This window comes from Hemitrygon akajei, chromosome 1 (assembly GCF_048418815.1).
Source record: "Hemitrygon akajei chromosome 1, sHemAka1.3, whole genome shotgun sequence".
Taxonomy (NCBI): Eukaryota; Metazoa; Chordata; class Chondrichthyes; order Myliobatiformes; family Dasyatidae; genus Hemitrygon; species Hemitrygon akajei.
The window spans coordinates 100,707,019-100,721,517 of NC_133124.1; the positions used below are offsets into that span (position 1 = coordinate 100,707,019).

The following is a 14,499-nucleotide window of genomic DNA, read 5'->3' on the forward strand; positions in this document are numbered from 1 at the left end:
ATCGATGGATGCTGCTTTCTTGAGGCAGTGCCTCCTGAAGATTTCCTCGATGGTGAGGAGGCTTGTGCCCATGATCGAACTGGCTGCATCTACAACCCTCTGCAGCTTCTTGTGAGATTTCTGCTCAGGTCTTGTTTTAAAATATAATTGTGGGTTTGAAAAGTCACTATTGTGTAAAGCTGCTTTGTGACATTTTTACAAGTTGTTTACTGTAAGACAACATTCTGGATCTTGATGTTATCTGTTGCATGTACTTTGTAGAGCAGAGGTCCCCAGTATTCAATATCTAGGCATTGTTGTCTTCAGTTTTCATGCAAATAGAAAGAAACAAGCAGAAAAGGAGACAGGCTGCATTGACCCAGATTTAGATGGATTTTTCTGCAGTGAACATACTGCTGAATGGGTCAAAACAGTTAATCTTTGATACACATGCTCCAACATAACAGGGAGGTGTCAGCAAAATTCCATCCCAAGCTGGTGTAAGGAGAGGCTACTGAGAATTGAAACAGACCTTTGATCCAAAGAATAGTAATGTGAAATACTTTTCTAAATTTTACTTGATAAAGTTCTGCCTAATTACTATGATATCCACTATTATCACTTATGCTGAAGGAAGTATTAAATGTAATCAATAATAGAGTAAATTATTAAATAGACATTCTTAATGTAACCCCCTGGGTCGCCTCAGGCTCGCTCAGCTCATTCTCGTCTAGAGGGAGCAGCCTTTGGCCCCGCCAAACTGGGTAATCAGCTTGTGTGGATGCTGTGTGATGTCCCCGCCTCGCCCAAAAACAGGCAGTACACCATATGCGATTAATTGAGTACAATTTATAAAGATTACTATAACTGATTAATAACCATACAGTATATATGAAAGAAAAGAAAATAAAGAAAAGGCACCAAACTTATCAAAGTCCAAACCACTTCGTGCACAACCATTGGAGCTCAATTACTGAAGTCTTCTGGCCACCATTCAATCCCCTCCGAACTCCTCGACTCGCAGCTCAGGACCACCCGAAGTGGTCAACCAAGCACATCTAGCTTCATCTCCTCTCCTCGGGGTACCTCCTGGCCTCGGACCCCCGCTTGGGGTCCGTTCCTCACTCAGTTTACAGCATTGCATCCTCTCTCTCTCACCCCCTCGCACCGACTCCCCAAAAGCCCGCCAATAATAGCTTACGGACTCAGAAGAAAGAACAACATTAATCCCAATTGGTTTACAAAGGAATACAATTCTCGTTATCAGTAAATTTGAACCCAAACAAGCTTCCAGCACTCTCTCGCAACAAAGAAGCATTCCTACTTTTAACAAAACAAAGAAGCCATTTTGATTAACATACGCAGTAACAAAGAAAAAGAAGAAACCCCCTTTACACTAAATTATTTCAAGATCATTGTTAAAACATAATAAAGTTAGTAATATTTACTCATTTAAAATTATCTTCCGGTAGAGGCTTCAAGGTAACGCCAATCAACCCAATATCAGCACTGTATTAGAGGAACTATTTGAGGTGTTTCCAGGAGACAGCCTGCCCATGGACGCCGGGCCAAAAAGGTGCAGGACATGTGCTGTGGTAGGGAATTCTGGGAATTTGATAGGTTCCAAATATGGACCATCGATTGACTCTCACAATCTTGTGATGCGGTAAGTTGCCTGGAGCAGTGGATTTGTTTAAAATATTTGTGCATATAGAATTTATCAAATGACCCCATAAGAATAGTTATTTCCTTAGAATTATGCTTAAAGATAGAAAATGGAGGAGGTGAATTAAGAGTAATGTATGTACCCTCAAAATTTGATTCTATGCTATTCTGAAGTTTGTTCAGCTCTTAATATAAGATAGTTTTTTGATTTTAAAAAGGCAGGGATATTGAAATCAATAAACTATGGGCTAATTATCTTAGCATCTGTAATAGTGAATGTTTTTAAAGATGCAAAAGAGCACTTAGAAGAAAATAAGGCAATCAAGAAAATTTAGAGGGTTCATCTTTGACCTTTTTATTGCTGTTGATGAAGTTATATCTATTGCGAGGTTGATCATTACTTAATTTCAAGAAAGCTTTGATAAGGTGTCATATCAAATTTTATTGCCAAAAAAAAGCAAATAGAGTAGGAACAAATATGTTGGTGCAGATTGAAGAAAAAGATATTTGCCATACGTGTTTTCTCTAACATGATATAATGAACAGTGTGTCACAGAATCAGTTCTGGACAGAGTAAAGGATTTGCAAAAGATGAGTACCCAAGCAAGTACATCAAGCAAATAAGAGTCTAGATAAAATTAAGAATATCTAATAGAAAGTTATTGTTTATTGCATGTGGAAATAAATACAAAAAAACACAAGTAATATATAAGTCATCAGCAAGACCTCATCTGGAGCACTGTGTACAGAACTGACCTTTTTATTTAAGGAACAACATTAATACATTGGAAGCAGTTTGAAGAAAGCTTACTTTTGTCTTGTTTTCATATGAGGAAAGATTATAGAAAGTAGCCTTGTAATCAATATCCAGAATGGTATGGGGCTTACTTAATTGCAACATATGAGAATCGTAGGACATTTGTGAAAGCGTTTTTCCTCTTGTGGAGAATCAAGAACTTGGGCGTCAATGTTTAAAAGTAATAGGGTGACTGCCCATTTAGGGAAGAGATTTTTGTTTTTCTTAGAGTCACGAGCTTTGAATAATTGTAAGGCAAATTTAAATAAGTTCTTGATAAGCAACGGGATGAAAGGTTATTAGAAGTTGAAAAATTCTAGAGTAGATTCAAGAGGAATAACGGAAAAGAGCTCCAAAATTCACAACCCTCAGAGTGAAAAGTGGTCAGCATTTGGCTCATTTGCTTTGTTTTCATTTTTTCCTGTTAAAGTGGATAAGTTCACACTTTCCCACATTATGCTCCATTTGCCAGATCTTTGATCACAGAAGGAAATATTGACCACGACTCTGGATCTCTACAAAACTTCCAAATAGTGGTCTAGCATGTGTAACCTTTCCTCATAAGGCAACCTACCCAAAACAAATTTTAGTAAACTTCCTATGAACTCTTTTATTTCCTCCCTTCTATTAGAATCACCCACTCCTAATTTGTATATTTGGAGGTATAGAGGGATATGGACTAAACACTAGAAAAGGGGACTAATTCAAGTTATAACTTGGTTAGCATGGATAGTTTGGAGTGAAGGGTTTGTTTCCACGCAGTGTTTCACTTTGACTCGAAATGTAAATAAATAAACATTGTCTATAGAAACCAATTTAGATCTCATTAAAAGACAGAGCAAGAATTTTCTGAGCATTTGCAAAATGAGCTGCTCTTTTTTTTCTTTTCGTATAGGATGAACCATGCAAAGACAGTTGGCTACGAGGCAGATGTGGGTAGTAAAACCACACATCAATTCATGTATCCTGAAAGTGCACAAAACCTAGCAAAAAATGTTTCTTTGGTCCTGATACCATTTAAAATATTGGACTTACGGTGGCTAATAAGTGCCTTTACCACGGGGAAGATCACCCGGTGAGTCAGATGTTAATTCTTCCCAAAAGAAATACACATGAACATATAGTGATTCCAAGATAGTTAGATGTCCTCCACATTAATGTCACTATTTTTGTTCTTTTTTGCTTCTGTGCCCTGAAAGCATTGACTCATTATGAGTTACAGCATTTAATGGGCCTATAGCTCTTTCTTAGCGCACACAAGTAGCCCTTGACAGGCTGTCTGACTTAAATCACCATGGGCTGTCAATGATGTGTAAATTCCACTCTAAAACATACATGATGGTGCTTAATACAATTTAACGATTCATTGATTACATCCCATTAATTGTCCACACAAAAGCAGTTTAATGGTTGTGGAGGTAACATTGAAATATCCATTGAAAACAACAAATAGTAATTGTTACGTCAATGGTCCACAACAGGTCACAGATTTTTCAGTAAGTAGGAGGAACCACATTATTTAGATAAAATTGTGATATTTCTATCTACTTGTGTGCTTGGAATAAGATGAATTGATGAAACGTTCTACATGATACCTTTTTTATTACAGTACGTATACTCGAGTGTTGAATAAAATCAAGGCAGATAGAGATAAGGTGAGTTACAATTTATATATGCCTTATTTAACTGATGGTTAAGCACAGATGTATGATCTTCACTGACAATGGAAGTGGCTTAGTTGTAGCTTATCTACTTATTTTAATTGAAGAACAGAACTAGATGGTACATATTTGAGTAAATCATTGCAATTATAAATAGAGTACAACAAAAAATGATGGAAGCACACAATAGGTCAGTAAGTATCTGTGGAAAGAGAAATAGAATTAAGGTTTCAGGGTTGACGACCGCTTATTAAAAAACCAAAAATGAAAAATGAAAGTTTGTTTTAAAATACAGAGGGATGGATAGAACAAAAGGAACATCTCTCACGTGTCGAGGCCAGGGCTGCTGGGGCTGTGTTTTACAAAGCAATTTAGTCATTATCTTAGTAATGGCAACGAGGGAGAGATTACACCTCAGGTATTCTGTGTAATTTCGGCTTCCGTATCCAGGTAAGGATACATTTACCATTGAATGAGTACAGCAGAGGCCTAACACATATTGGAGAGAGTGTGACTACCCTATGAAAAAAGATTAGGTCAACTAGGTCAACACCCAGAATATGCAGGAGGATTTGGAGCTCAGTTAGGTTTGCATTTACTAGAGTCTAAAAGAATGAGAGGAAATCTAATTGAAACTGACATGGTTTAGCAGGCTTGATGTAGGGAGGATCTATTCTTTACTGGGAGTTCTAAAACCAGTGGTCACAGACTCAAAACATAGGGTAAGACATTTAGGGATAAGATAAGGAAAAGTTCTTCTTTCAGAGGACGGAAAACTGGTCGAGTTCCTTCCCACTGAACACTCTGGGGGCCTGATCACTAAATATAATTAAGAAGGCAATAGATAGATTCTAGACATAAAAAGCACAAAGGGACATTTGGGTGAATAGCGAAACAGTATTGAGAGAGAGGACCAGTCACAATCTGGATTTTACTGGGCTAGGAGAAATTTTAAAAAGTGAATGTGCATATTGATTTATGGTCAGTTTCATTGTGACATCCCAAGCAGAGCACAGATCTTCCCTGCATTTACCTAGTCAACCCATAAGAATTCTGTATATTTCAAAGATCACATCTCTATCTAAACTCAAGGAATAAGTCTAGTCACTTATTCTGTCTTCTGTTACTCCATCCAATGGCAACCCCCATAAATTTCTTGTTCTCTAATTCTATCCTCTTAATTCATATATTTGAATGTTCATAAAATGCCTCTTTCTCAACATTAAATTTTATTGACCATAGAACAGTCCAGCACAGTACAGGCTCTTAGGCCAATGATGTTGTGCCGACGCTTTAACTTACTTAATGATCAATCTAGCACTCACATAATACTCTAATTTTCTTTCACCCATGTGCTTATCTGAGAGGCTTGAATATCCCTAATGTATCTAGCGCTACCACCATCCCTGGCAGCGCATTCCACATACCTACTACTGTGTGCCCAAAAAAACCCTTCTGGCATCCACCCTGCCCCAGTAGCTTTCTCCAAACCCTCTCCAATCTTCTTGTACTACTCCTATGACCAGTAAAGTTGCAAAGATCGTCGCGAAAGACACAAGAATCTCTTCCCTCACTTCCTGTAGCAAAGTGGTATATCCCAGCCGACCCCCTGAACTTAACTTTCCTAATGCTCTTTCTCAGCATCGACATTTTCCAGCCTATCAGCCTGTTCTATGCCTACCACACATTTATCAATTTCCCTCTCACTGGTAAAGACTGAAGCAAATTATTCATTGCAGATGTCCCCTAACTCCTCCAACTTTAGGTACATGTTTCCTCTTCCATCCCTGATTAGTCCTACCTTAACTCTAGTTATCCTACAGTCCACATTATATGCAGAACAGCTATCTAATTCTCAACGTCAGAATTGGTGCATTAACCATCTGTCCCAACATATTCCCCTACAAATGGTTCACCTTGCCTCCAGATATTTTGTGTTGTAATTAGTAATTGTGTGCTTTAGTCTCCTCTTTAATAATACCTTCTTTTGCCCAAACCCTGGCCTTTAGAAACTGTCCCCATAAGGATATTTTTAATCCTGTGTCTACTTCTCCCAGAAATGGTCTAAAACCCCTTGGAATCCATCTTGTGCCTTTAATGATAAAAGAAAACCTGTGTGATGCAGAAATAACAGACATTGTGCATCCGAATGCCCAATTTGGTGCTCTTTAAATTTAGTTGCCGAGCAGTGCCAGCTGGCGGTATAGTGGCATCAGCGCTGGACTTCAAGGCAGATGGTCCTGAGTTCAAACCCAGCCGGGTCCCAACCTGGGCAGCAGCAGTATCTGCGCGGGAGAAAGGCCTGGAAACCTACTTCCGTATCTTGTCATGAAAACCTTAGGCTCCATGAAGTCATGAAGAGTCAGGCTCAACTTAACAATTAAACAACAAATTTAATTTAAAACACACAATACAATTTTGATATGTTATCATGCACATATTTAACATTTGAAAAATTAGCACATGGATGATAGAAAAATGGAGGGTTACATAAGAGGGAAGAGTTCCATCAATCTTAAGAGAAAGTTAAAAAGTTGGCACAACATTGTGGGCCAAAAGGTCTACACTGGGCAATAACGTTCTGTCTTTTTTCCTCTCTTGTTAGTCCAATTTAGCTGACAGCTGTACTCTGCAGTACTGAAACCAGTACATATTTTAGTTAAGAGTTGTCAAACTTTGATTTAAGAATGTAATCATACCATTTGGAGCTGCACCCAGCCACTGTAACAATACTTGCTTTGCTTGAATGAACTTTAGCAATGGATTTGGAAGTATGGCATAACTTGGCTTGTGGAACTAAGTTTCTGTTATGCTGCCAAAGGTGACATCAGCAAGCTTAAATTAAATGTCAATTCTACAAAATTGTGAAATTCTCCTCTGAAAACAGTAATTTGATACAGAAAGCAAACGTCTGGAGGAAGCAGAAGCGTCTGGAGGCAAAGGGATGATTGATGTTTTAGGCCAAGATACAGCACTGAGATGTCATTCAAATTTGACAAGTGCAAAAACTAACTGGAACTAACCCTAGAACATTGCCATCTTGTTACTAATAGTCCCAAACAAATATAAACAGACGATACATTAAAATGGTAGACTACATTTCTGTGTAAGGAGAAACAAATCAATATTTCAATGACTCTTCAAATAAAAAACTACTGTTTTGTGGTAAACTATGTGTATACCTGTCTGGACATGCCCCTCTGCTGACTGCTCCTGTGGCTCCTCCCACAGACCCCTGTATAAAGGCAATTGGAGGCACTGCTCCTCCCTCAGTCTCCAAGATGTCGTGGTCACGTTTGCAGCTAATAAAAGCCTATCTTTTGCCTCTCATTTCCGAGAGTTATTGATGGTGCATCATATTTATACTAAGAAAAGATCATCAACTTGAAGCATTAATTCTCTCCTCTTATGCCACCTGATTTGCTGAGTGTTTCTAGCAAGATTCTGCTTTTATTGCAGATCTTCACCAACCACACTGCTTTAGTTTTGTGTTATTGCTCTTAAACTTTCTAAGTGCCATCTCATGCTAACTTACAACTCAGAAGTCATGATTTATCTCTGACTGGAATGGGAATCTCAAATTGTAAATTAGACATATTAAAGGTAAAGTAGACAAAATCATTGGGGCTCAGTTGTCACATGAGAGAGCAAGATTATCGTCAAAGTTAAAGACAATTATTTAATGTGAATCCTTCATTATCATCTTCTCACCACATTTCCAAAGGCAATTCAGAAAAGGTTATATAGGGTTATGATGGTTAAGTTAAAGGACCAGGAATTAAAAATGTAGATTATTTGTCAAAAGATATATGCTGAGGAATTTAAATTTTAGAAAAAAATCTTGTAATAGTGATCATGAAGATATAAGATTTTTGCAAAGACTATGGCAGTAATGTGAGTGATGAATTGCTTGCCAATTAATGTGCTAATTTTTCAGATGTTAATTATGCATATTAATATGTCAAAATTATCTGCTGAAACCAATAATATATAAAATGACTCAAATATTCAAATATAGAGTAAAATTTCAATATTTGCCATTGGCGAGGCCTTTCCCAGGGTAGAAATGTCAAAAACAAGTAGGCATGCATTTAAGCTGAGAGAGGGAAAGTTTGAAGTAGATGTGCAGGGTAATTCTTTTTTTGTACGGAGAGTGTTAAGTGCCTGGAATGGACTGTAGGGATAGTAGTGGAAGCAGGTAAGATAATGATCTATCAAAGGGTTTTAGATGGGCATGCAAATATGCAGGGAGTGAAATGATATGGACTATGTGCAGGCTGAAGAGATTTAGGTTAAGCTAGCCTTGTGTTCAGCTCAGATACCATGGGCCAAAGGTCCTGCCCCTTCACTGTAGTTATCTATGATCTGTGTTTTGTACTCCAGATGTGGAGTTATGGTGAACAATGAGTTTATAGGGAATGGATGAGCAGAACAAACAAAGTTCATACAGAGAAATGTAAGGTGTTGTACTTTGGCAGACTAGAGTGAGAAATGCATGCTGTTAATGACAGCCTTATAAAGGGGAACCTAGGCATTTATGTGCATAGTTATTTTGAAGATACCAGTTCATATTTAGAAAGAAGAAAATAAAGTACATGTGATGGTAGACTCTGTCAATAGGGTATTGAATGCAATATGTGAAATGTTGCATATATATTGCATATGCTGTGCCACAATGTCTATATGAATGGAAATATTCTACCCCTCCAGTGGTTCAACATCAGTGATAGCGTATACTGTATGTTGCTACATTGATCCTTTATGTGCAAACTGAAGAATGTGACTCTGTCAATATCTGGATAGTGTGCAATCAAAAGAATTGAAAGGCAGGTCAACAACTGTTCAAAGTTCAAAGTAAATTTATTATCATATATGTCACATTATAAAACTCTGAGGTTCATTTTCTTGTGGGCATCCTCAGTAAATCCAAGAAATGCAATATGAAAGATTGCACCCAACAGGATGGACAAGCAACTAATGTGCAAAAGACAACAAACTACAAATACAAAAAATAATAAGGTTGCTGTAGCGGTTTAACACAATCTGGCTACTTATACAGGCACAGTCAAGTGGCAAGCATCTTACGGATAGGACAATCCATAATAACACTCTGGATATAATGATACGGGATAAACAGACAAGAACAACGTATTTAATAGATATAGCCATTCCAAATACACATTACTCACAGAAATCACTAAGTGAAAACACCAGAAATATGCTGAATTGAAAGAGGAAATTGAAAGATTTTGGTGGAGATAGCTGGGACCCTGACAGAGATTCCTTGTACATCCATTAGCCACAAGTGAGGTGCCAGAAGATCATTGGTTAGTTGATATTGGTGCTCTCTTTAAGAAGATCAGCTGAGAAGCCAAGTACCAATGACTAATGAGCCTTATGTCAGAGGTGGGAGACCATTGGAAATAATCTTAGGGAGGACTGGTGCACATTTGGAAGGGCAGGGTAAACATAGACTTTGCAGGGCTTGAGTGAGAATACGTAAATATGACAAGCAAGGGGGTAAAAGTTTAGTGGGGTATGCAGGAATTGAAATATACAATAGGAGTGATGATGATACAAGATGGACGAAGTAACGATGGTGTGGGGAAGTATGCTGACAGGAGGAGGGGTTGGGAAAAGTTTAAGCCATCGTGCCTGGTGTCATATTTGCTTAATCTTAGTATTCATAGATCTGGAAAATATTAACCCAGATCTTAAACATGCAGCTGGATTCTCTGGGTATGTTCAAGCTTTGCATTTATTTTGCATGTTCACATCCTTGCTCTCCAACTGCCTCTATTAACCTGTTGGCTCAGTCATTTATATCCCACTGCAACCCTGCCCTCAACAAAGGAAACCACGTTTAAAGAAAAACATCAAAGCTCCCAGCATGCAGAAAAAAAAGAGCAAGTTGCGCGAATGCCAACCAAAAAGGGGGGAGGGCGAAGAACACAGAATATGAAACACTAAATCACAAAAACATCAAAAGAGTCCGGGCTCTCCAGCACCATGTCTCTCGTTATCTGCTGACTGCAGTGCTAATCCGTTCCAGTTGAAATCATACAACACAGCAACAACAAAAAACAGCATCCAGAAACCAGAAACACCTCATAATGTGAACTACAGAGTCCAATCCATAAATGGCATCAATTAAACTTTGCTCAAGATCCATGTACTTTGGCAACATCAAGCAAGGGGAGAAAGGGAGAGAGGGAGGGAGGGAGGGAGAGAGAGAGAGAGAGAGAGAGAGAGAGGTGGGGAGGGGGAGTGAGAGGGAGAGGGAGAGAGAGCTCACCCACCTCCCTTCTGCTCTCATGCCCATTGATTTGAATCTGGCTTGATACTTTAAATAGTGGGATCAGTGAGAAATGGAGACCATCTTGGGAGTGCGCCCCATCTCCAAGCTTCTTGGCCTTCAGACCGCACGCCTCACTCGAAACCTTTCTGAACTCCCTCAAAGTTAGTAAAGGGCCAGATTGCTCAGTCAGCCTGAAAACAAAATGTAGATCACAGGCTCCAACAGTAGCAGGACCAAATTTGAAAGAAAAGGATGAAGGAAACAAAGTGAAAGAAGTAGTTTTGTGGTCTGTCAAGAAATATTCCCATCACCTTATTTGCCCTCCCACCCATACACAGTCTGCAATTGAAAGCCAGCTTATTTTCTCTCCTCCCCATTTTTGATTAAAGCATTGAAATGCCTTTACCTGTTTCTATTTCCGAAAGAGGCTGCCTGACCTGCTGAGAGTTCCCAGCATTTCCCGTTATTTCAAACTTTTTAAATATAATTTTATAAACTTATTGTTTGTCTTCCTCTAGACCAAAAACAAGTCTCTAAATCAGATTTCTTGATCTTTATATTTTCAGGTATTAGTTGTGAACCCACATTTTTTTAACTACATTCATAACAACTGGACTGAGAATCACGGGAGGTACTCATCAACAGGAATGATAACACTAATTTTTGCACTTCATGTCTGTGATGAGGTAAATGTGGTTTCTTATGTAAACGAAAGAATGCTTATTAATTTTGAACACCATAATAATACAGAGTGCAACCTGGTAACTAGCAAGAGCACCAGTCACAGGCTGTAAATGTCTCCTCACATATCTTTCGGTTGAATTCAGGTTTTCTTTAGTTAATTAATATTCATGGCACACAAGGTGCTGGTGTTCTCTTGTGAATTGATGAATGGTGTTGAAAGGAGCATTCATGTCAACTGAGTCCCAAACAATTGTACTGCCTTCCACATCTCCTGCAGTGCTTCACACATAGTCTGGAAGTCATGCAAGCAAACATTTGCTTTGCAGACTCATTGCATGCAAACAAGGGAAAAAGATGAGAGTAGATGGACACTCCTCACTTGCAGTGTTATTCTAATATCTACAACTTCTCTTGCCTGCAGGTGGATGTTTATGGATTTGGTGCCAACAAGTTGGGGCACTGGCATCATTACTGGGAGAAGAATCCGGGAGCAGGTGCTTTCCGAAAAACAAAAGTTCATGATGGAGATTTTGAAGCCAATGTCATCCAGACAATTGCCAATATTAGCAAAATACAGTTTTTCAAAGGTGCTTAAGCCTGGAAGAATGTGACTCATGTCCAGGCAAATGCATATTGTAACTGTCTGTGTTCATTGAGGTGATGGAAATGGGAACACTATCTTAAACTCAGGCAAATAGAAAGAAAAACTATTCTGTACCATAATGTGCTTTAACTTTAAACTTAAAAGGGCATTCTTACTGTGAGATTTTGGTGTTCTTCCGATTTTTAGATTCCCTCTATCATTTTGATTCTATTGATTGTAATTCTCAATACCAGCCTAGTAAGATAATTTCATATTGTGTAGCCAGCAACTCAGTTAGCATAATCTCAACTCTTCGCATTCACCCTCAGCTTTGGTGAAGAAAGATTGCCAACCTGGCATGAATTTTAGTTGCAAGTCTAGAAAGATTCAAGATTCATTGGGGTCCTGTGCATGGTTATCTGGTTTTCTGGACAGAATAATTGATTTAAATGTTTCAAAAGGCAGGAGAAAAACTCTCCTCTTGGTTTAGTGCCTTAGCAGCTCAAAAGTTGACTTGGCAACATGTGCACAAAGCCATCCGATGAGGCTGGCACTGGGGCTTCAACATGATTCCAGCACTGTGAGTAGATTGTTGTTCTTAACATCCAGATTTGCAGTTGGGTGAGATTACCCAGAACCACGTATTAGCATCCTGGAATCATATCCTAGGTTGTCCTCAATTCTATAACATTTAGGAGAATAGTGAAGATCAGTGAGTCAGTACAAGGAAGTAAAAAACATGGACACAGTCCTGTCGTGCAACTGCACTATGCCTATATGTTTATAAAAAGGCTACTTCTTAACTGTGATTAAGAATTGTCAGTTAAGCTTTTTCTTCCATTCTTGCTATGAATTACTCAGATAACTTACTTTCAAGACTTTTGAGACCTTGTGCATTGAGGTGTTTAATAAGGAAGACCTCCCATTCTGATCTCAGCTTGAAGAAGTATTCCTGTGCTGACTTACGACAGCTGCAAAGGATACTCTTGTAGTTGTAAAGTGAAGGTTAAATCAAAAGAATATTGTTATTCTTCAAAACAACTTGCCTTACATTCCCTATTAAAGGTTAGCTGAGCATTTAAGCATATGCATCCTGTGGAAAAGGTATTACATCAGAATTCAACTTCCTCCATAAAAACTTCTGCCAATAGTTTGATTTTCTCAGTTGAAGTAATAGCACAAAATGTTTATGAAGACAAGTCAGGACTTTGATAGAACTATAATGTTCACAGGAGAACATCCACCACAGAAAGAATAAAAATTACTTCATGGACAGAAACAGGACTTTTAAAAAGAACAAATGTTAATGCTTCATATGTTAACAGACAAATAGCCTTAAAAGGGTGGTAGAAGGAACTGAATTTACTAGTCCAGTGAAGCTAAATGCATTTGAGGCAAAGAAAGGATCTACTGTGCATCTAATCACAAACAGGAGAAAATCTGCAGATACTTGAAATCCAAGCAACACACTAGAGGAACTCAGAAGGCCAGGCAGTATCTATAGAAAAAAGTACAGTTGATGTTTCAGGCCAAGACCCTTCAGCAGGACTGGAAAAAAGACTGAGGAGTAGGATTAAAAGATGGGGGAGGGGAGAGACAAACACAAGGAACCTCCCTCTGGTGCTCCTTCTCCAACCCTGTATCTCTTTCACCAATCAACTTCCCTGCTCTTTACTTCATCCCTCCCCCTTCAGCTTTTACCTGTTACCTTATGTTTGTCTCTTCCTCCACCTTTTACACATCAAGAGATTTCATATTGAAATAAGGTCTACCCTCATAGGAACCTACTCAGATTCACGCAGACCCATTGGGTCTTTAGAGTTAATTCCCTGAATTAACCTTTAAAAGCCTAGAGATTAAGAAGTTGCTAACTAAACTTAACCATTTTTCAGTGGAAGGGTATTGTCACTAATTTAGATTCCAGGTAAATTCTGACTTCACTGGTGAACAAGTAATTTTCTATCAAACATATTGTTGAGAGCCAACTTGACTTCTGTGGGTCCGTGAATTGTTCTCAGAATCAAAGGCTTTTATGGAATTATTTTTTAGTTTAAACTTAATAATGGATGGAATGAAAAATAGGGTCCAGTTTTTGAAGTTGAGGTGATAGGGGTGTAATAATTCTGAATTCTCTTGAATTTTGTATTCTATTGTATATTGTTTACTATTTAGGATTCAAGACATAAACCTAAATTAGTAATATTTTAGTATTACAATAAGTTTAATATATAATCTATTTAATTATGTCTAATTATTTGTCATCCACTTTGGTGTTACTTTTTTGAATAATAATATGGGAAATTACTTCATAATTTAGTTTAAAATGAAAGTAATTATATTATGCAGAAAAGTCCGTTTGTAAATGAATCATATAGAACAGGGCTGTTCCAGCAATAACCCTTGTCCAATTTTGAAATGATGATAATCTCATTCATGTGAAAAGTGATAATACTGCCCTGTCAGGTGTCTGGTTTTGATTAATGTCCAGAAAGACTTTATTGCAAGCTGTTGAATTGAGAATCGGTTATATACAACTAGGTAGAAAACAAAGAGTTCTACCAGCTTGTTGTAACTCTATGACACTACTCTCTGGCTGTAACAATACAGAATGAGACCCTGGAAAATATTGACTGTGTCTCTTATTTCATGAGTGATCTTTCAATGAAGGCAGATGTCAGCATTAAAAATCATTGTGGCCCTCAATGCAGCAACGCAGCTTTCATGAGCAAAGAATGAAAATTAAGATCTCAAATCTAGCACAAAATTCATATTGCAGCAGTGATGGCTGACCTGTGCACACTTAAGATACATGGACTAGCATAACAGGCTATGT

At 38.1% G+C, this 14,499-nt stretch overlaps 1 protein-coding gene across 3 annotated transcripts in view; it reads left to right on the forward strand.

Annotated features, from left to right (window-relative positions):
• Window positions 1-14,290, forward strand: part of LOC140729096 (CMP-N-acetylneuraminate-beta-galactosamide-alpha-2,3-sialyltransferase 1-like) — a 63,068-nt gene extending 48,778 nt beyond the window's left edge. For 2 of the 3 annotated variants that reach the window (XM_073048483.1, XM_073048473.1), the window contains exons 3-7: window positions 1,452-1,645; window positions 3,336-3,515; window positions 4,050-4,095; window positions 10,966-11,085; window positions 11,505-14,290. In XM_073048483.1, coding sequence (XP_072904584.1) covers window positions 1,452-1,645; window positions 3,336-3,515; window positions 4,050-4,095; window positions 10,966-11,085; window positions 11,505-11,678 — 714 coding nt within the window. In that variant the 3' untranslated portion in view covers window positions 11,679-14,290. The remainder of the gene's footprint in view (window positions 1-1,451; window positions 1,646-3,335; window positions 3,516-4,049; window positions 4,096-10,965; window positions 11,086-11,504) is intronic. The other variant, XM_073048493.1, reaches the window with a different exon arrangement.
• The last annotated feature ends 209 nt before the right edge of the window (window positions 14,291-14,499 follow it).